The sequence below is a fragment of the Acinonyx jubatus genome, chromosome E1, assembly GCF_027475565.1.
Source record: "Acinonyx jubatus isolate Ajub_Pintada_27869175 chromosome E1, VMU_Ajub_asm_v1.0, whole genome shotgun sequence".
NCBI lineage: Eukaryota > Metazoa > Chordata > Mammalia > Carnivora > Felidae > Acinonyx > Acinonyx jubatus.
In genome coordinates, this window is record NC_069397.1 from 39,975,743 (window position 1) to 39,998,376 (window position 22,634).

General features: G+C 47.7%; 1 protein-coding gene across 4 annotated transcripts in view; it reads right to left on the minus strand.

Annotated features, from left to right (window-relative positions):
- Positions 1–3,209: 3,209 nt before the first annotated feature.
- The window catches only part of STAT5B (signal transducer and activator of transcription 5B), a 70,090-nt gene continuing 50,665 nt past the window's right edge, over positions 3,210–22,634 (minus strand). For all 4 annotated transcript variants that reach the window (XM_053212127.1, XM_053212126.1, XM_027049006.2 and 1 more), the window contains 14 exons: positions 19,163–19,293; positions 18,753–18,904; positions 18,109–18,264; positions 17,502–17,681; positions 17,035–17,122; positions 16,834–16,956; positions 15,246–15,338; positions 12,738–12,944; positions 11,599–11,693; positions 11,368–11,498; positions 10,108–10,278; positions 5,818–5,869; positions 5,379–5,486; positions 3,210–4,847 (listed from right to left, as the gene is read on the minus strand). In XM_053212127.1, coding sequence (XP_053068102.1) covers positions 4,721–4,847; positions 5,379–5,486; positions 5,818–5,869; positions 10,108–10,278; positions 11,368–11,498; positions 11,599–11,693; positions 12,738–12,944; positions 15,246–15,338; positions 16,834–16,956; positions 17,035–17,122; positions 17,502–17,681; positions 18,109–18,264; positions 18,753–18,904; positions 19,163–19,293 — 1,814 coding nt within the window. In that variant the 3' untranslated portion in view covers positions 3,210–4,720. The remainder of the gene's footprint in view (positions 4,848–5,378; positions 5,487–5,817; positions 5,870–10,107; positions 10,279–11,367; positions 11,499–11,598; positions 11,694–12,737; positions 12,945–15,245; positions 15,339–16,833; positions 16,957–17,034; positions 17,123–17,501; positions 17,682–18,108; positions 18,265–18,752; positions 18,905–19,162; positions 19,294–22,634) is intronic.

A 22,634-nucleotide genomic window follows, 5' to 3' on the forward strand; every position in this document is an offset into this window, starting at 1 on the left:
TTGACCACGGACACATGGGTTTCCTTCTGGACTCTGAATTCTATTCTATGGATCCATACATCTATCCTTATGCCAGTATCACACTATGTTGATTATTGTTGCTTTGCACTAAGTTTTGACCTACTGTGACATGTGACTACTTCAACTTTATTCTTTTTCAGTTGGTTATTTAGGAGTATATTGTTTAACTTCCATATATTTGTGAATTTTCCAGGGCTTGTCTTGTTATTGTTATTTGGGTAGTGAGTGGCTGATCATTTTAGTGAGTCCATATACTTCCCACTCCCCACCTCCCTACAGTGCAAAGCCTCTGCTATTGCTCATTCAGGGGGTGCAGACTTGAGTATGCCCAGTCACCCTAGCATGACAGTGATTTTCACCTCTTTCCCTGACCACACCCAGCTGTTAAGCTACACGAATTGTTGGCTAATTGCTATATATTTTCCAACAATGCTTTGGGGGAAGAAATGGCTCCACAAACTGATCCAATCAAATTCAGGTTTCTTTGAAGGGACAGTTTCACGGCCAGTGTTTGAGATTTGTTCTGACCCCGAGAGAGCTCCTCCCGGCTGTCTCTTTCCCCATCTTTCTCTAGCACACTCGCTAGCCCAGCTCAACCTCTACCTCCGATAAAGCTATCATTCTCCTGCCACTTGCCTTTCACAACCTCCAAGGTTTCAGAGAGCACCCTTAAGCTTGAACTTCCCTTGCAAATGAAGTCCGTTCTTTTGAGGAGAGATTCGAAGTTTTCTGTTTCAGAGCCTGCCTCTCTGTCCTGCCCCCCTCCCCTCCTCCGTATCTCTTAGCCCTGATCATTCTTAAGCTGCACACCCACGTCTCCTTGGACATTCCAACGTATCCGGATTTGTACTCAATCTTCCTCCCAACCTGCTCCTCTCCCACATCTTCCCCTCCCCATCTCACTGAGGAGCATCTCTATCAATTACTTCCCAAGCCAGAAACCTGGAATTACTCTAGACTCCAATCCTGCTCTCCAGCATTGGTCACAATGTCTGCATAGTAGGCCTCAGGGCCACTGCTGTGGTATCCTCATCTAGAACCTCCTCTCCTCTGACCCATACTGTTGAAACAGCCTCCCCGGATCCCTGCCTTCCTCTTTTGCCTCCCTTCAATCCATCATACACAGTGTCGCTATAGAATTTCCTAAAATGAGACTCTGGCCATTCCTTTGCTTGAAGTCTGGTAAGGTTTCACTTGCCATCATGCTCAGGTGAAGTTTAAACTCTTAGCCTGGCACACTAGGCTTCATCACTGGCCACAGTTCTCAAAGTGTGGTCCTTGCCCCCGTATCACCTGACAACTTGTTAGAAATGCAAATTCTGGGGCACGTGGGTGGCTCAGGAGGTTCAATGTCTGATTTCAGGTCAGGCCATGATCTCATGGTTCGTGAGTTTGAGCCCCCAAAGGGCTCTCTGCTGTCAGTACAGAGCCCGCTTTGGATCCTCTCTCTCCGCTCCTTTCTTGCTCACTCTCAAAATAAATAAATTTTTTTTGAAAAATGCAAATTCTGAGGCTCAACCCCAGGCCTACTGGCTGGGACAATCTGGGGAGTCGCCCAGCGATCTGCACTTTAGCCAGTTTTCCAGGAGACTGTGATGCAGGCCTGAGCTGAGAAGCAGACGTCACCCTCTATCCAGCCGTATCTGGCCCTCCTGCATCTCCAGCCTCTGCCTGTGCTGGTCTCTCCACCTGAGCGCCTCTCCTAACTCCCATGTGTTCTTTAGGGGTCAGCTCAAGCTAACTGGTGCCCTTCTTCCATGTTCTCTTGTATTCCCTTACGGCCTCAGGACAGCTTTATTGCAGCGCGAGCCAATCTCCTATCATGTTTGGTTATGTTTGTCATCTTTCCTGGGCCACGATCCTCTTGAGGGCAGAACAATTTCTCCTCCCACTCACAATGCCCAGCTCAGAGCAGGCAACTCGAAATGTGCTTGAAATTTAAGGGTAAGCTTTGTAATGGGAACAGTGTGGAATCAGGAGGCTAGGAGGTACAGACGATCACTCTAATTTTTAAAACATCATATGAACAGGAAGGTAAGAAATGCCCCCTCTGCCATCAAAGCTAGGACACACTCTCGAGGCCACCAGTTCTGTTTTTCACAGTCACACTGATGATCGCAAATATTTCCCTATCAAAGCCACCCTCCCTCACCACCTCGATGGAAAAAAAAACAGAACTCAATATTGTCCCTTCAGAGGAAGCCTTTATTGTAACATAAAATACACAATTTTGTGACTGCCCCAGATTGTACACAATACTTTTTTGGTGGCTACATACTAATCTGCCTCAACACTAAAATATGTATCTGAATAATTCACAAAGTTTTAAAAAGAAAAATTATAAAAAGTATACTTCCACTTTAAGTTCTATTCACTTTTAGTCTCCCCACCCCCCTACAAAAACCCGGCACATACCACACATTGAAACATTTGATGACTTATGTGTGTGCGTGTCTGGGGGCAAGTGAGAGGCAGAGGAGGTCAAGACTTGCCACTGCCTCTTTTGTGGTTTGCAGGAACAGGGAGAAAAGAGAAAACACAACGCAGATAGCGAGCATACCTTTCAGTCAAACATCTCTCCCGTCTATCAGCGCAGCCTCAGGAAAACGGAGGACAGGTCAGCGACCGTAGCAGCATGGGACCCCTCTGCTCGGGGCAGCCACGCTCTTCGGCTCCTGTCCCCCCAATCTCCAGTGCCAACTGTCAAGGGCAAGCTCTGCCCACAGCACACCCTGGGGCTGGGTCCCTGCCAACGTGAAAGTGTGTCAGTCCCGCCCGGTCAGGGCCGCTGAGCTCCCGGCCGGCCTGCCACGGCACTCAGGGCACTCAGGGGCCGGTGCTGGTGAAGTCCAAGGGGCAGGCAGGGAAGGGCTCTTTATGACTGGGTCCGAGAGTGGTCAGGCCGCCTCCTCCCGCTTCCCCAACACTCATCCTCATGGGTGGAATTTTAATCAAATCTTGAGGGGTATGTAAAGGGCTTAGCGACACCCTATGTCACTGCTGGTATCATGGAAGGGTCGGCCTGCTCCTCAGAGGCAGAGAGATTCTACTGCCTGGCATAGAAAAATAAATCAGTGTATGAAACCAAGCCAGGGCAAACAGCAGCTTTTAAAAAGTCATCTTCCAATAAATAATTTACTACAGAGGAATATTTTCCTTTAACATCAAAACACTGATAAATTCAGAAGTCATTTTTGTAAAAAAAATATGTTTATTTACTCACATGTATAAAAATAAGGTTTTTAGGGCCATTCTTTCCTGGTGTGGTCATTCCTTCTTTTGGAGAAGGGGGCCGGGGGTGAGTGACCTTTAGGCCTACCCCGAAAGCTATACCTGCTTCCCCCTCTTCCCACCTGACTGCGATAGACCGTTCCTTCCTTCTGGGGTAAAGCTACGGAAGAAATCGTCGACGTTGTACTGAAGCTGTTTTGTTTGGTTTCTGCAGCTTACCAAACTTCCTAGGAAACCCACTGACTGTGTTGCCCCAGATTACCAACGCTGACACCCAGTGGCCCGTACCAAGTGGGCAACAACGTCGCTGAGCACGCTGGCCCCAGGTTCGAACTGCACCCCCACCGGCCCCTCCCTGAGATGGCCCGTGTGGACAGTGAAGGGAATCAAGGTGACCTGGGTGTGAATGGCACAGGACCTGCCACAGGAAGAAAGGGCTGTGATATCAGATTAGGGTGGGAAGAGCAAAACAAGAAGTCCCGATTTAAAAACAAAACACCAGTCAGCCTGTGCGAGTGGCCACCATCAGTAAGCCGTGGGGTAGCTGCGCTCAGGCGGAAGGACGGGCAGACCAGAGGGCAGCTGCTCCGGGTGGCAAGGCAGCTTTCTCAGCGCCTGTGGGCCACGGCCTGGCCTTCCACTCTGGCTGCGACACAAAGGACATCAGCACTGTAAGCTGCGGTTATGTGACCCTCTTTTCTTTTCTCTGGTTCATCAAACGTGTCTGCGCACGTGCACACACACAGAACTGAGGGGCAATTCACACAGTGGATGGAAGGAGGGGGAAGGAGAGAACATGTAGATGGGTTCAGTGTTACTTAAAAAGCAACTACCCATCAGACAACCCGTGACTTCCCTTGCCCCAACAATCACTGTATGTCCCCGCTTTTTCCCATCCCTACCCAGGAAAATGGGAGTCAGGGAGAGGGAAGGAGGGAGGACGGCTTTCTTTTTCAAAAGGCAATTTGTACATTTCAGAGGAAAGCAGAGACAATCACGGTTATATATCAGTTGCTTGGCAGACACAGTGACAAATCTCACAGGAGAGGTGCTTTCTCCTCCCTTTGTCCTTCTCTGACTTGAACAGCCACATGTCAAAGTTCAGCCACCCTCTGGACACATGGCCAAGTTCCAGGGTTCATGGAACTACTGCCTTTTACACAAGGTTAAAACAACCACAGCCACTGTTCATGGCCCCAGTGCTGCAACTAAACTCTGGACAGCAAGGGGGAGAAACAGCCCAATGTGAAAACTCACCCACACACACACCCACATACCCTCACACTCACACACTCACACACGTTCCCTTCACTGGTGCCACCATGCACAGAAACACTAAAGTCACAACTAGTATTAACACTTCACATTATGAGTATTGTTTCCAAAGAGAAGCGATTCATGGAATTAAAACATCCACAAGAGTAACTCCTCTGGCGAGGACGAAGAAGCTAAAGATGGAGATGGGGCGTCATGACTGCGCGTGAGGGATCCACTGACTGTCCATAGGTCGGCCCAAGAGCTCTTCCACACGCCGCGCCACATCCATTGTGTCATCCAGATCAAAGTCCCCATCATTGTCAAGGACGGGGTCAGGGCTTGGGAGAAAAAGATAAGAGATAAAGGGAAGGGGAAGGTTGCCCAAGGCCAATGATGAGCCACAGAGACCACCCCAAGCCCCACACCCCACTGGGTGAACAGCCCAAGATGGCCTGTGCCCTTGGCCTAGGCTTCAGGGGAAAGATGCTCCTGATCTGGACAGTGGGGAGTAGAGTGCTTTGCTATCTGGACGGAGAGGCTCAGGCTAGAACACCCACCCCAGCTGTCCCTAACCCTGGCTGTCCACACATGTAAAGCCCATGTGCTCCTTATACAAAGCAAGAAAAATCTACATTTTGAGAGAGAAGAGTAGTTGACATTTGCCCAACCCCATTCTAAACTACCAATACCTTCTGTTCAAATCTCTGTCTCCCACCTGGGCATATGCTGGTGCCTGGCCTGGGTGGTCTCAGACCTACAGGAGCTCTGGGTCCCTTTGTCCACCAGCCCCCCGGGGCCCAGCCTGAGCCCCAGAGAACACAGCCCCAGCCCCAGCTCCTCCCTGCAGAGCCCCAGAGAACACAACCTACTTCTGTGGGTACATGTTATAATGAGCCTGGGGGCACACGGCTGGGGAGGGGGCCTGGTCCATGTAGGTGGCGCTGGCCCCGGCAGAGTCTGCAGACGCATTCACAAACCTGCAGGAGGAACAGGAGAAGCCTCAGTGACCTCAGGGCAGCGGCTGACTTGGGGAGGGCTCAGGGGGCATGTTTACATCTCTTTGGGGTGTGGAAGCACAAAGCGCCCCCTGGGCCTGGGGGTCCGGCTGCGGGAGTGGGGTTCTGGGTCCTGGTCCCATTGAGACTAAGCTCAGTTCCCTCTCCGGGGGCTGAGCCAGGTTTCAGGGGGCCAGGGGGTGCTGGGCCCTACAGGGCCTATAAGTGGGAGGGGCAGCGGTGAGGGGTGGAGGGGGGCGGGGGGAAGGGAAAGGAGGCAGCAGAAGACCAGGGCTGGACCCTGGACACTTACTCAGGGACCACTTGCTTGATCTGTGGCTTCACGTATCCGTCCACCGCTTTAGCTGCCGAGGGGGGGGATGGTGATGAGAACCAAAGTTCTCAAAGAAATGAAAATGCAATCTCCCTTAAGAATCACAGCTTTTCTCATGACAGGACACAAGCACCTAATTCTATCTTAGGATCTGATACAAGCACTTAATATTTGAATCTGTTAGGGGGACCTGGTGTAGGAGAAGCCTTAATATTAAAACTGCAAGTTAAGATATCTTCCGAGTTGGCTTGGATGTGTTGATAAATTCTTCAAGCCACAGAAAATGTATGCTCCAGGACAAATCTAAACCAAACATTAATTGCACACTAAGTGTAAAAAGAAAAAATATCTTAAAAGTTTAAAGTCACAGATGTGGCCGAGTGGCAGGATTTGCTTTGTGTCCCAGGCAACAACACTGGGAGGAGATCAGAAGAGAACACAAAAGGGAACACATTGTCAATCACAGAGAGAAGAACACTGTCGTAATTAGAACTGCCCACAAAAGAAACGGGTTGTCTTGGGAAAAACTGATTTCCCGACCCCTGGAGATCTTCAAATGGAAGGAGTACAAACACTTGTCAGGGGCTGCACAGAGAAATCAAAGAAAGGAATGAATTTGACTTGGTGGTCCCTGGAGTTACTCTGACTCTGAGAATCTCCTCTTTTAGGAAAGGGAGTGTCATGCAGGTGTCTGTGTGCTCTTTTGTGTCTGTGGGCTTTCTACATTTGCGGGTAATCTGATGGTCACTCATCCAGGTGAGTGCTGTCCATGCCCTGTGGCTGGTTAACAAGAATGTCTGTGTGTCTCTCTTTCACTCTCCCCAGAATCCCCACTGGGATGTGGGAGGCTAGAGGACAGATCGGAGAGTGGTCTGGTCAGCCATAGTTACCTTTTTAAGAGGCTGACTGTAGAAACCCAGTTAAGTGAGTAGTAGGAATGTGATAGTCTGAAGCCGGTGAATGAAGTCTCATTTCTTGGGTATGTGAGTATGGGAATACATATAATCCTAATGATGTCAGACAATGAAGACGACACTAAGGTCAAGAGGATAAAAAGTTTGTCAGTGAAACAGTCCAAGATAATGAAACGGCACACGGGGCACAAGTTGCTTGTTACCCTAACCTGCTTCTTCTAAGCCTTCAAATGTCAGGAGCTGCCTTTTTATAATACTGCATACTTTTTGTGCTTTACAGTTTCTAAGGAATTTTATGGATTGGCAAAAAAGATAAAACCCAAAGAAATGCTGTAAAAAATAGGATTTAAAAACCTAAACTAGCTGTGCTAACAGAAAAAGAAACCATGGTAGATTTAATCCAAAATACCGCATAAATCTGAAAAATTTTGGCTTATATTCCCACCTAGAAATAGAATCATCCTTGCAGGGTGGGAAGGCATGATACAAAAGGCTCTATACAGGAAACAGGTTGATGAATGATTAGGCTGTATAGAAAATACAAGTTTTGCACTTCAGCAAAATAAAACTTAAATGTTAAAAGAACAATGACATACTGAGAAAAATATTTGCTATATATAATAAAAGGCTTATTTACTATATAAAAGTTCTTACACCTTATTAGGAAAAGATGGAACCCCGAAAGAAAAATGGACAAGGAATAGAAACACACTTCACAGAAAAAATAGAAACAGCCAGTAACATGGAAGTGAAGAAATAGACTCTGGAGCTAGACTCTTTGAGCTCAAACCCTGGTTGGTCACTTTCTAGCTGTGTGGACTTTGGCAAATTATGTTACTTCTCTGTGCCTCAAGTGCTCCTATGTAAAGTGAGAAGAGTAACAGACGTACCTCCCAGACCTGTTCTGAGGATTAGATGAGATACTATATGAAAGCTGCCCAGGAAGGGCCCAGTGCACAGGAAGTACTCAACAAATGTCAACTGTTATTACTCTAGTTACAATTTTGCTATTATCATTATGCGAAAAGACATTTGATCTTGCTTAGAATCAAAGAAATGAAAATAAGAACCAAGACACCATTTTTATGCCAGTCAGACTGGCAAGAATGAAGCCAATGAACAGAATCTATGACTGGCAGGGGATATGGAGGAGCAGGTGGTCCAACAGACATCGGTGGGAGTGAGAACGGATTCCCCATTCTGGAGGGTGATTCTGCAAAGATCTGTCAAAATGCTTAAAAAGCATGTATATCCTTTGATACAAATTCTACTTTAGGAGTTTATCCCAGGGTAATAGTTGAACAAGATTAATATACCAGGTTATCTCAATATTTTTTATTTCTTTATTTTTATTATTATTAGTTTTTAAGTCAGCTCTACACTGAACACGGAGCTTGAACTCATGGGCTCGAGATCAAGAGTCACACGCTCCACCAACAGAGCCAGCCAGGTGTCCCCAGCTTATCTCAATATTAATTCACAACAGAAAACTGTGAATAACTTAAATTGTCGGTCTCAAATATCCTATGACTTCACTCATAGGAGGACTTTAAGATACAAAACAGATAAATATAAGGAAAGGGAAGCAAAAATAATATAAAAATAGGGAGGGGGACAAAACATAAGAGACTCTTAAATATAGAGAACAAACAGAGCGTTGCTGGAGGGGTTTTGGGAGGGGGGATGGGCTGAATGGGTAAGGGGCTTAAGGATTCTACTCCTGAAATCATTGTTGCACCATGTGCTAACTTGGATGTAAATTATAAAAAATAAATTATAGAAAAAGAAAAAAAATTGTCAGTCTCTCAAATCAGTGACATTGAATCACTCACTGTACGTGGAATTCCACGCAATCATTATAGTGATGTTGTAAGATTATACTTACAGACCTGCAACTCTGCCTATGGTATATATAATTTTTAATTTATTTAAATGTTTTATTTATTTTTGAGAGAGAGAAAGCGTACAAGCAGGGGAGGGGCAGAGAGAGAGAGAGAGAGGGAGACATAGAATCTGAAGCAGGCTCTGGGCTCTGGGCTCTGAGCCCAATGCGGGGCCTGAACTCATGAACTGCAAGATCATGACCTGAGCCAAAGTTGGACGATTAACAGACTGAGCCACCCAGGTGCCCCTGCCTATGGTACATTTTTAAGTGGAAAAAAAATCAGATCACAAAAGATGATGGGTAATACGACCCAACCCGTTTACTGAACTCCAAGCCTGACATGATCTGGCACCCCTATTGCTCTGCCCTAACCTCCCACACTTTCCTGCTCATTCAGCTCTGGCCTACTGGGCCCCCCTCGTGGGGTTTTTCAAATACACCAGTCTTACTCCCACCTCAGGGTTTTTGCACTTCTTCTCTCAACCTAGAAGGTTTTGGTCTAGATCGTTGTATGGCTAGCTTCCTCATTTCATTCAGCTCTGTGCTGACAGCACCTTCTCAGAGAGACCTTGCCTGACCACTCTACTGAAATGCTACCCCCATCCTCCTCCCTAAGGCGTCTCTACCCCTTGACTGTGCTTTCTTGTCTTCATAGCATCCATCGCTAAATACATGTATTTGTTTGTTTGTTGTCCTTCCACTACTAGGTTGTAACCTCCACACAGGAAGTCCCCAACAAGCATCTTGTGACTGACTGAAGAATACTTATCTGCACAGACAGGGAGAATATTCGCTACACTTATTTTTGGTGGTCAATCTCTGAATGAGAGATGCTGTATGTATTTTCTTCTCCATACTTTTCTGGAAATTTTACAATTAATACAGAATACTTTTACACTCAGAAAACAATAAAACCATCTCTGTTTTGAAGAACAGATTTCACCTTTCTAATTTTATTTGATCTAAACTTGTTTTAAAAGCAATTTGAGGGGTGCCTTGGTGGCTCAAGTCGGTTAAGCGTTGGACTCTTGATTTTGGCTCAAGTCATGATCTCGTGGGTTTGTGAGATCAAGCCCTGAGCTGGGCTTCACACTGACAGCATGGAGCCTGCTTGGTATTTTCTGTCTCCTCTCTCCCTTCCCCTCCTTCCACCTGTGTGCTCTCTCTCTCAAAATAAATAAAACATTAAAAAATAAATAAATAAAAGCAATGTGAAAAAAGATAATAAATTTGTTCCCTTCAATTTGATATTTGGGGTCAGCAGCAGGTATGTTTTCTATATGACTGAAGAATATAGCCAAGGATTTACGACTGCCTTGAATAATACTCAAACAGCAATAACTAAATACTGATTGTGTAGGTTTTCATGCAAGACAGACAGACAGACACACACACACACACGTACACACACAAAAACCAAAAGAAAACTCAAATCGCAACAAAACCAGATCAGAATGCGAACATTGTTACCAGTGGCAGGCTCGCATGGGACTGGTGTGTAGTATTTGGAGTACACTTCATCTTTTGGCCGATCAGGAAACACGTAGATAAGGTAATTCAGGTCCCCTAAGCGGTCAGCCAGGGACCGGATGGAGAAGTCTCTGGTGGTAAAAGGCATCAGATTCCAAAACATCCTTTCCTCTAGAGCAATAAACAGAATAATCGTATTCTAAACATGATTTCTGAACAGGAAATCTTAAAAAATCCAAACATGCTACAAATTAAAGACTCTCCGTTAAAACTGTCCCAATAAAGATATCTATTTAAAATTAACCACAGGGGGCGCCTGGGTGGCGCAGTCGGTTAACCGTCCGACTTCAGCCAGGTCACGATCACGCGGTCCGTGAGTTCCAGCCCCGCGTCGGGCTCTGGGCTGATGGCTCGGAGCCTGGAGCCTGTTTCCGATTCTGTGTCTCCCTCTCTCTCTGCCCCTCCCCCGTTCATGCTCTGTCTCTCTCTGTCCCAAAAAAAATAAATAAACGTTGAAAAAAAAATAAAATAAAATTAACCACAGGTTGTAGTTCAAGTCATTTATCAAAGCCACGGGGGAAAAAGCAGGTAATGCATATGGCACTTCCCTAGAGAGCCAATGATCTCAGGTAGTTTCAAGTTCAAATGGTTTTTCGGTCCCTCTGTAGAAGAAATAGTTCTTATGGACTCCAATCCTTGATTGCTGTACAAAACCATCTGAGTGAGACAGGAAGCCTGCCGACAGCCAGAGGCTGCAGAGAGCTGTGAAAGGCTGGGAATATCTTTAAATTGCAAAAAAACTAGCAAGCTACTCTTATCTTATGTTGAGGATCAGAGGAAAAAACTGTTCTTGGATGGAAATAATCTGTGGCCATGCCTTTATGTGGATTAGGAGAAAGGAATAATTAAAATGACTCCAACTCATCCAAGTAATTCTTCATTGAAATAAGCTCAGGGTCGAATAAGGCGGCAGACATTTCAAAAGGGAAGCAGCTGAGATTGTGGACACAATGCTGCATTACAGGTAGCCATGTCAGGGTTACACACTTTCATTTCTCAAAATCAGTTAACTGTGTTTCCCGTGATGTGATTCTACAAGGGCTGCCTTAGCAGCAGCAACTGGGTCCTGGTGACACCTTTGCGCTCCCTTCCTCAGAGCTGACCGCATCACGAATATTCAGTAAGTCATTTGTCAAAGTAATTTTGCATCAGAAGCAGCTAACTAGAGCCGAGATATGTTTTAAAAAGGGAGGAACTCACGAGAATCAAACTTCCAAGCAATGGTGATGCCACCGATTTCAGAGTCGCTGAATCTCAGCAAGAAGGTCCCATCAGGCTTGTTAATGAGTAGGTCATGGGCCTGTTGCTTGTTCACGAAACCCAAAATGGCCCTGGATTGCAAAGGCCAAAGGAACAGAGGCAGAGTGTGATGTTTTAACAGAGGAAAGAAGAGCTTCAACCTCTATTGACTTAGGAAATAAGGATTCTCACCCATCATTCCAATGAGGCTTGAGATGTTTTTTTAACACTTCCATCACACCATCAAACCACTGCCAGAAAGTGTAATTTCGTCCTGGCAAATTCTCCTGGTTGGAGATACAACAGTGAACACAAGAAGGCCAAGAGTAACACTTGGAATATTGCCTGCATATGATTTAACTGAAAAAAATCAAATGGAAAACAAACATCTACACTGTCAGAATCGTACAAACATACATGCCTGTCCGAGTTTTACCAAATGGTCCTACAATCAAAAAGCTGAAGACAGAGGAGGAAAGAAGGGAAAAAACGATTACCAACACCCAGTGGACCCCTGCTATAAACACCTCCACCTGGATCTGAGCTTTCTTTGCTGTTTTTGAATCAGGTCATGTAAAACACCTGGGGGGGTGGGGGCCGTAAGCAAAGAAACAAAAGTTGGATTTAAAGTCAAAGATGTGGGGCACCTGGGTGGCTCAGTCATTTGAGCGTCCGACTTCAGCTCAGGTCACGATCTCACAGCTTGTGAGTTCAAGCCGCATGTTGGGCTCACAACTGTCAGTGCAGAGCCTGCTTTGGATACTGTCCCCACCCCCTCTCTTTCCCACCCCTGCTTGCACTCTCTCAAAAATAAAATGCTTAAAGTATACACACACACACACACACACACACACACACACACACACACACAAAGTCAAAGATGTGATAGGTGACATTTGAATTCCCCGATGCTAGAGGAGAAGTTTCCTCTACCAGCATTCCCTTTTGTGGGCTGAGGGTCTTGGGGGGAGTCTGGTTTTGCAGGGTCACACAGCAGCGAGCACCAGCGAGTCCATGGAAAACAGCCATGGACTTCTGGCCACAAAAGCTTTACTTCTTTTGAGATATGTTACCTTTTGCTTTGCTCTGTTTCCTTTATAAAGGAAAAAAATGCACTAGCTGCACACAAAGCCCAGCTTACTTAAATATTCAAAGATCTAGTTTTCTACATAAAAAAAGCTATGTGCTTATCCATCTATTCAGAAACTGGTGATTACGCTGGGCACATTTTATTAGCATCATGAAGAACAAGTGCCCTGGGGCAGGAAGACTCTGGAAGGCATCTGGTTTGGAAGGACTGATCTAATGGCAGCTGGCGGCAGGTCCCTCACCCTGTTGAACTGGGACCAGGACACGGACATGCCATTATAGTCTTCAAGGTGGCTGCTGCTGCTGTTGAACAGTTTCTGTGCCAGGAACACGAGGTTCTCCTTGGTCAGGCCCCGGTTGCTCTGCACTTCGGCCTTGAATTTCATGTTGAGCGCCTCACACAGCTGCGGCCACAGCACTTTGTCGGGCACGGCAAATGGCACCCTGCCCTGCGAGGGAGAGAAGCCAGGATCTTAGGAGAAAACAGTTGCATGATTTATTCATTCCACCCACAAAACAAAAACAGTGATGGCTCAATGTAGTCACACACATTTGTCTTGCTGAGCCTGAGGATAAATTCTAACTTTTATGGCATATGCAGCTCTGTGAGATGCAGAAGGTTCCATTTTGCCTTCTTTACACACAGCCTAGAAGGTAACCTCACACTGTCTATGGTGTTTTGTAAATGAGCTGCTGAACGTACAGTTTAAGCCTACGTTCGAAAGGCCGCAGAAACAAAACGTGACCAAAGGTCTGGTTTACGCCGTAAACCCCATGGGAACAGAAATCTGAAAGACTGGTTCTCTAAGGGCAGGCAGAAAGAATGGGTGTGTGCTCACGCACGTATGTGCACAGGTGTGATCTTTGCCCTTGAACTCCAGCTCAAACTGAAAAAATTTCATGCGGAAGAGTGGAAACTGTGAGTTGGACCACTTTATTCAGAAACAGTTTACAACATTAATTTTTAATAAACTGTTTTTTTCATCCTATTCGGCCATAGTTCCTCCTCTTCTTTTTTCATTATTACAAAAAATTGTTTTGGAATAGGCAATTCCTTCACATGACATAAAATTTAAAAAGCATGGGAGGGTATCTGATGGAGTCACTTTCTTAAACCTGTGTCCCACCCAGCAGGCCCAGAGCATGTAATCTAGTTGACCGTGTATGCCTCCACAGGTATTCAATGCTTACCAAGAAACACACATTTTTCCTTTCAAAAATTATAAGTAGAAGCATAAAATCCACATGTTCTGCATCTTCCTTTTGTTCACTTAATTCTATCTCTGCAAGACCTTACTTAGAGCAGCACATTCAAGAAATTTCTTTTTGTGGCTGCTAAATACCCCACAGTCTGGAAGAACAATACGATATTTAACCAGGCCTCTGTAGACAGACATCTGTGTGTCAGCCTAGCAATCTTCAGCTACGACAGACAATGCTGCGATGCACGTAAGTCATCTGACACATATGCAAATATATCTGTAGAATAAATCCCCACAAGTATGTATTTATTTTAAAACAGTGTGAGATGTACGCCAGTCATTAACACAACTGAAAATGTTAAAAATGCTTATTTATTTAGGCCAGGCCTAAATAAACTTAGGCAATTTATTCAGTAACGGCATGCTGCAGGAGATGTTGAAGTCACATGGGGAGCGAGCTCAGCGGGCAGGCAGGGAAGGGAATGAGAGAAGAGGGGCACTTCTATCCAGGAGGCTTATTAGGAAGCAACGCAGGCAGAGAGTTTTGAGAGGAGACTCAAACTCAAGATTTGTAGAATGGGCACAGTAGGATTTCTGCTAAAAACCTCGCCTTTTGCAGCCAAAATATTGTTCTTTAAAGAGGACCATTGAGATAACTCAGTTAGACTCTTCACGTTAGAGTCACGTTAGACAAGCATTAACTTTTATGTCCTGAATACCTACCATATGGACTACTCTCCACTGTAAATGTACAACATCTACAACTTTCCCTGATGAAATGTTCTGAAAATGCTCAACAAGCACACACTAGTGGTTTTCTGATTTGATGTATAAGTCAATAAAACCATATTCATTCCCTCAGACAAAGCATCTCATTCTTGGAGAGACGTGGGATGAATCACATAACCTAAAATTTGGAGCACATTGAATGGCACCCTCATTTATTGGAGGGAAGTTGACAGGAAGCAACTGCTAAGCTAAAGTAACCTCCTGAGAGGTCTCACTTCTGGAAGGAAACTGGGAGTCCCAAATTCCATTCATGGTCTCACCCAAAGATTCAAATTAATATTTACTAAGTATCGACTATATGACAAACATTTTGCATTTCGTATGTTACCTAATTTCATTTCTTTCTTTTTTTCTTAAGTAAACTCTATGCCCAACATGGGGCTTGAACTCATGATCCCAAGATCAAGATTTGCATGTTCTACTGACTGAGCCAGCCAGGAGCCCCTGAATGTTACCTAATTTCATCTTCCTAACAGCACTATGAAGCATTATTATCCCTGTGGTGCAGACACTTAGGGAAACTTAGGCTCAAAGAGGAAAGTGAACTCCCCATGGTCACAACATGAGGAAACGGTACGGCGTGAGTTCAGCCCTTGGCCAGACTCCAAGCCTATGCTCTTTCCATCCTCCACATACTCTCTACCCGCCCACTGTAGCAAACTACAGTTTTCTATACTTTCCTGGGGAAGAACACATAAAAGAGATTCAGGACACCAGCATCAAGATCTTGAGACCCACAAGTTCGAGGGATTGACTCACAGGCTCTGCAAAAGCATTGTCCCAAAGAACAGTGGCCGTCGCATTGTTGTCCTGGCTGCCATGGACAATCACCACCACCGGGAGGGAGAGAGTCTAGAAAGACAAAGGAAAAGGGCTGAGCACCCAAAGCGGCACATTCCTGTCTTGCTTCTGTTTTCCTCTATCACAACATATTCATTCTCTCTTCAAGTTTCAGTAAATGTCACCCGTGAATACAGAATCTCAATGGCTCCAAGAATCACAGGACTTTACACAATGGTGCAATCTTAGAGATTTTCGATATTTTATTTATTTTTTTAATGTTTACTTTTGAGAGAGACAGAGCATGAATGAGAGCGGGGAAGACAGAGATGGAAACACAGAATCTGAAGCGGGCTCCAGGCTCTGAGCTGTCAGCACAGAGCCTGACGTGAGGCTCAAACTCACGAACTGTGAGATCATGACCTGAGCCGAAGTCAGACACTTAACTGACTGAGCCACCCACGCGCCCCTTAAGTTTACTTATTTATTTTCGGAGAGAAAAAGAGAGAACGCAAGCAGGGGAGAGGCAGAGAGAGGGAGAGAGGGAATCCCAAGCAGGCTCTACACTGTCAGCGCAGAGCCTGACACAGGGCTCGAACTCACGAACTAGGAGATCATGTCCTGAGCTGAAATCAAGAGTTGGACACTTAACCAACTGAGCCACCCAGGCACACCAATGTTTATTTATTTTTCCCTGTGCAAGCAGGGAAAGGGCAGAGAGAGGGAGACAGAGGATCTGAAGTGGGCTCTGGGCTGATAGCAGAGAGCCTGATGTGGGGGGTGAACTCACAAACCCGGAGATCATGACCTGAGCTGAAGTCGGATGTTTAGCTGACTGAGTCCACCCAGGCATCCCCAGATTTTAGGTACTTTAAAAGAGATGTTGCTACGACTTCACTCATATGAGAAATTTAAGATACAAAATAGATGAACATAAGGGAAAGGAAGCAAAAATAATATAAAAACAGGGAAAGGGACAAAACTTAAAAGACTCTTAAATATAGAGAACAGAGGGTTGCTGGAGGCGTGGCGGGAGGGGGGATGGGCTAAATGGGTACGGGGCATTAAGGAATCTACTCCTGAAATCATTCTTGCACCATATGCTAAATTAAACAATAAATAAATATTAAAAATAAATAAATAAATAAATAAATAAATAAATAAATAAGATGTTGCTTGGATATTTCTGAAGGATACACTAAGTTTCTCAAATGGAGAACAAGAGAAAAGAGAAAGAATATAGAGACATTTCTAGGAAAAAAGAGCAAGTAACAAATGTCTAAAACTTACTACAAACTGTTACTCAAATTCATCTGGAGTGATGTTTCTCTAGATTCATTCCTACCTATTTCTCCAGCTATTTTAGTTTGTTATTACTGTAGCTCCTAAGAGAATCTAAGAGATACAGTTTTAAGGATGAAGTCTCCCCAGTTTCTGTTCATTAACAGTAAAGACACTATGTGATCAAAACAACTTTTTTCTTATTATAAAGTACACACACATGCACACACACACACACACACACACACACACACACACACACACCACAGCTGAGGGAGGCCTTTACCTTGACCTGAAAAACCAGCTCATTTCCACCAACACTGAACTGTGATTCGAACAGGATTGTAAATTTTTCTTCAGTCACTGACTCTGCTCCACGACGGTCAGACCTCTTAATTCGCTTCAGGGACTACAAAGGAGAGAAATAAGAGGACAAAGCCCTCAAACAACCAGGGGAAACGTGTTCTTCCTCTTCTCCCATCCTCACCATGTTCCTGAAGTGCGCGCTCAAGGTGCCAGTGGCTTGGTGGTATTCCATCACACAGCAGTTGTTCAGGATCTCTCCACTGTAGTCGCTGCAGAGAAGAGAGACACTCGACTCTAAACTCATGCATCTCGGTAAACGTGGGGTAGAAATTATATGGGGGGCAATAAAGAACGTTGTAAAAACCGACGTCATATAGAGGAAATGGTAGCTGCTGAAATATACAAGAAATAAATATACATTAACATAAAAAATTTTCTTGATTTATCCCTAGTAAATGGAAGATAATCATGTTTCTTTTCACAGAAGTAACTCCTTACACTGTTTCTCTGAGAGCTGGAAGGGGACAGCGGGGCTAATGGGGCTCGTATAATGAATGGCGGAGTCCAGCGTGTGGGCTAGGAGGCCCAAGCACTTCTTCCTGTAGTAAGGACGGAGAAAAGAAGCAGACGGGGGAAGGGCACACGTACTTGCGGGTGTTCTCATTCTTGAGCAGTGACTTGGCCTGCTGCTCACTGATGATGGTGGCCTTCACCTGGGGGGGGTTCATGTGCACGTTCAGCTTCCCGCCCACCAGCAGGCGCACCGTCGCTGCAAACTTGGTCTGGGTCTTCAGGACCTGAGGGGGCTGCTTCTCGATGATGAATGTGCTGCGGGGACACAAGTGACCACACCAGACATGATGCCGGCTCAGGGCACAGGGTCTGGTTCCCCTGTGGAGGGAGGCTGCCGGGGCTCAGCAGGCAAATGAAGGCACATGGCACCGCCCCTGTTCCCAGGGAGGCCACTGAGAGTCAGAGGAGATGGCTGGAGGGGAGGCAGTGAAACGACTCAGCAGCTGGCATGGGCTGCGGGGGACAAGGGCAGTCCACATGGTGTCCACAACAGAAACTGGGCAAGGTCAACACCAAGCAGCTAAAGCAACTGAGGACAGAGCGGGGACGGGGACCCGAGGCAAACAGAGACAAGGACTCAAGCAAGAGCCCACCCACCCCCGCCCCCACCATCAGCAAAGCACCGCCTGCCTCCCCCATGCCAACCGCACGGGGGCTGGGTGTGGCCCGAGGCAGGAATTACCTGGTCACCAGGGCTGAGATGATGTCTGTGATGGTGGCATTGACCTCAGCTAGCATCTCCTCCACTGGGCCAGGGATGGGCAGCTGCTGGCAGAGGTGCTCAGCTCTGCGGATCTGCTGCCGGTTCTGCCAGATGATCTCGGCCAACTTCTCGCACCTGCACGGGAGCCCCAGGCCAACGGGAGGACAATGGCATCACGCCATCCCCCAGGCTCGAGGCTGGGAGGCTCCAGTCCGAGGAGAACGCCCCAAGACCCAGCTCCAGCCTCACCCAGGAAGGCTTTGCGCCTAAGCCGCCACTCCCGGCCACGGAGCGGAGCAGAGCAGAGCGCCCGCCTTCCAGAAACACAGAGAAATACACAGAGGCAGCAAGCCTGAAGTGGGTCCACTCGGCCCGAGCGTCACTCCGCACACCCAGCCCTGCCCCACTCCCCAGCACGGTGACTCCCTTCCTGGGCAGGGGGCACAGACGGGGGCCGCAAAGTCCGCATCAGGAACCAGAACCCCTAGTGAACTAAGTCTTGCCGCAGGACAGAGGGAGCCGGCTGCTCATGGAAACGCAGGAGGCACCACGAGCAGCTGGTTGCACCACTCCCAGCCCCTGCCGCCCCCTCCTGCCCCCCGCCACCCCCCACACACCATTACCAGGACTGCAGCACATCCAGGCTGCCCTCGGGGGGCCCTCCGTTCCCCGCCAGCTGCTGCCGCCGCTTCCACTGGATCAGTTCATCATCCAGAATGATGGTCTGCTGCTTCCGCAGCAGCTGCAAGGTCTTCTGGTGCTTCTCGGCCAGCTCCTGAAGGCAAGTGGGGAGAACACGCCCAACTGCAGGCCTCGGGAGGCAGGGCTGGGGGCCAGGGACCAGGCCGCAGGCCCAGGCCTTCCCCTCTTCCCAACCTGCTCTGCCCACATGCCCCCCACGGGAGAGAACGATCTGGCCTCCAGCTCTGCTGGGTCCTGCTCTCTTCCTGGCTCTAGCCCTCTCTCGGCTTCCCCGCGCCCCTTGGGATGTGCACCTCAAGGCTTGGGAGGAGAGGACGCGGATCCCACTCACCACACGGTACTGCTGCAGCGTCTGGGCCTCCCGCTGCAGCCAGGCCTCCAGGGACACCTGCTTCTGCTGGAGGGCCGTCTCCCGGCTCAGGCGCTCCTGCGGATTCAGCTGGGCCAGCTGGGCAAACTGAGCTAGAGGAGGGGACAGGACAGCCATGACCATCATCTCCCAGCTTCCTGCAGGAAGCCCAGGGGAACGCACACACCTGTTCTAGAGGCCAGACCCTCAAGGGACACATCTGACCGATGGCAAGCTGGGCTTCTGGCAGCCAAGGGTGCCAGAGATGAGCAGGCTCTGGTCTCTGGCCTCTCGCCTTTGATCTCCCCTCCTGGGGGTGTGTAGGTGGAAACCTGAGGGTATAGCTGAGGAGGATCCTGCCCCACGGCCTCCCGTCCCACCTCAGTCTACACAGCTGGCTGCCCAGACCTCCTCATGCCACACGGGGTCTAGCTTGGAGCCTCACTGCCTGGTTTGATGTGTGCCCTCACCGTTTACTAACTGCGTGAACTCGTGCATCACGCTTCTGTGCCTCAGTTTGCCCATGTGCAAAATGGGAGAATCCTGGCCCCTGCTTCGGTGGGTGGCTGAGGATTAAATATGTGGGAACACAGAACACGTTCAAGGAACTGCCCGGCACGCACACGCTGCAGGGATGAGCGTGTCCTTACTGGTCAGGGGGTCCCAGGGCAGGCTTAAAGGGTGACAGAGACCAGTAGCCGCTCAGCCCCACCCCACACATCAGAACCCCCTCAGGGCAGCCCCTGCCTGCTGGCTTTGTCCCATCTCCAGCTTTGTCCCATCCCCGGGAGCACAGCAGTCTCTCCTAGGGAAGAAGGCATTTCTCTAGGTGCTGGGAGGTGCCTAACGTGTTTGTTTGTCCAGGTTGGGTCACCGTGAGCTCAGCTGACCAACTGGAAGAAGACAGAGGGGGGGGGGAGAGGGAGAGGGAGAGGGAGAGAGAGAGAGAGAGAGAGAGAGAGAGAGAGAGAGAGAAAGGGAGAGGGAGAGGGAGAGACAGATGAGGAGAGAGGGCAAGGAAGGGAGAGGGATAGAAGGGTAGAGGGGTAGAGGGGGAGAAAGGGAGAGAGGGGAGAGAGGGAGGGAGAGGGAGAGAGGGAGGGAGAGGGACAGGGAGAGAGAGAGGAGGAGAAAGGGCAAGGAAGGGAGAGGGACAGAAGGGGAGAGGGGTAGAGGGGGAGAAGGGGAGAGAGGGGAGAGAGGAGAGAGGGGGAGAGGGAGGGAGAGGGACAGAAAGAGAAGGGGCGAAAGGGAAAAGGCGAGGGAGACGGGGAGACAGAATGTCCAGGGCCCACTGGCAACACGAAAGCAGCAAGATCCTCTCAGGAGAGGGAAGGTTCTAGCACCCAAGGGTGCCAGAGAGGGAGGCAGATTCTCTCCACACTAGCTGCTGGGAAGCTCATCCATGGCAGGAAAGGGGAGTTGGTGAGGCCTCAGTACCCTCTTACAAAATATCTATTATGAAATTCTCAAGACCCAAGGAAGGCAGAAAGAATGATGCAAGGAACACCTGTCTTTCAGTAACCCGGCTTAAAGAAATCAAACATTTCTCGGGGTGCCTGGGTGGCTCAGTCGTTTAAATGTTTGACTTTGGCTCAGGTCTTGATTTTACGGTTTGTGAGTTCTAGCCCCACATCGGGCTGTCTGCTGTCAGCACAGAGCCCACTTTGGAAACTCTGCCCCCCTCTCTCTGCCCCATCCCTGCTTGCATGCACATGCATGCTCTCTCACAAATATGAACATTAAAAAAAAAAAAAGAAATCAAACATTTCCACGTTGAAAACTCCCTGTACATCCTTCCCTGCTTGCACATCCGTCCCTGCCTCCAAAGGTAACCACTATCCTAAATGCTGGGGTTATTACGCCTTGCCGATCACCTATTTGAATATCCCAGTGTTGGGGTGCCTGGCTGGCTCAGTCCATACAGCATGCAACTCTTGATCTCAGGGTTGTGAGTTCAAGCCCCATGTTGGGTGTGCTGTCTATCTAATTTTTAAAAAAAAGAATATTCCAGTGTCCTTACTTGGGCCTGAGTCAAGAGGAGGTGAGCATCAGCACGTCTTGGGCAAGTTCCTGGCAGGCCGCTGAGGGCCCTCTCACACGGACCTATGTCCTGCCTCATGGACACACAAGCTGGGATACACAGACTAAAGCAACTCTAACAGTCAGGAAAAGCCCAGAGCTAGAAGACAACTGGAAATATGGTTTGGATTCCACTCTCGGGGACTGAGAGAGAAGAATACTGTCCAGGCCTGGAACACAGCAGAGCAGTATGGAGCCACCTCGGAAATCCTGCCCCCATCCCCAGGGAGGCGGTGGTGAGCCCCACACCTGGGCCCAACCTCCCTATGCAGGTGACCCACTTAGGTCTCTCCTGGCACTTTGCAGAAACTTCTGGGAGGGAGGCCAGCAGACATGAGGCAATTGTCTGCTCCACTGGAGGAAGCTGAGCCTCCCCTTGCACAAATAGATCGATAGTCTGTGTTTCTGATGGGTGAACTTGATACATGAGACTGAACTGACATGGCATGATGGGTACAAACCCAAACCAGAATCAAACCCATATCCATAAATAGGAAACAGAAAACCCAAGAATAGGATTGGAAGTACTATCAACCAGTCAAAGGCTTTGGGTAGAACTAATAGCCTGAATTCTCCCATTCCCTAATCTAGGAAGAGGGCCACCCTTTCTCTTGCGTCAGCCTGAGATTGATTCAGATGGAAGAAAACATGCTAGAATCATCTCGTCAACACTTATTCATACCTACTATGATTCAGCCAATGTGCCAACCTCAGGGTACAGAGATAAGACACAATCCCTTCTCAAAAAATTTATAATTAGTATGGAAGACTGAGTTAATAATAATAGCAATATCGCTATAAAATTGAGCCCACAAGCACGGTATTAGAGGCGCACATGCTACATAGATGGGTATGTGTCTGTACAGCTGGTCAAGCAGAGGCTTTTCTGAGATTCTCAGCTGGGCATGCTTGCAGGGAGACAAAATTAGTATTAAAGTCACTCTGCCAAATTCTTAACAAGGCCAATAGGGGGCGCTGGTGGGGCTCCAAGCGTCAGCCTCAAGACTGAGGTTTTCAGTACTTAAGTACCTAGCAGGATTTATACCAGGAAAGGGACCCTTTGCTTATCAAGGCTAACTGAGGTGCATTAGCAGGCTCTGTGTCAGGACAGCCTCTCTGAATAACTGCATAAAACATTAATGGTTTGTCACTACAAACACAGCCCTTAGCCCTTATACTTTCCCTGCTTGGAGAATTTAACAGTTCAGCAAAGCAGCATTTATGAAACACCAATTATATACAAAAGTACTGTTTACTAGACTGTGAGCTTCTTCCCACAGGAGGAAATTCTTCCCCAGCAGACCAGGAGCTCCCTGGGTGTGGGAAGCCTGAGTGAGACCCACACTCTCCAAAGGCAAGCTCGTGACTCCTC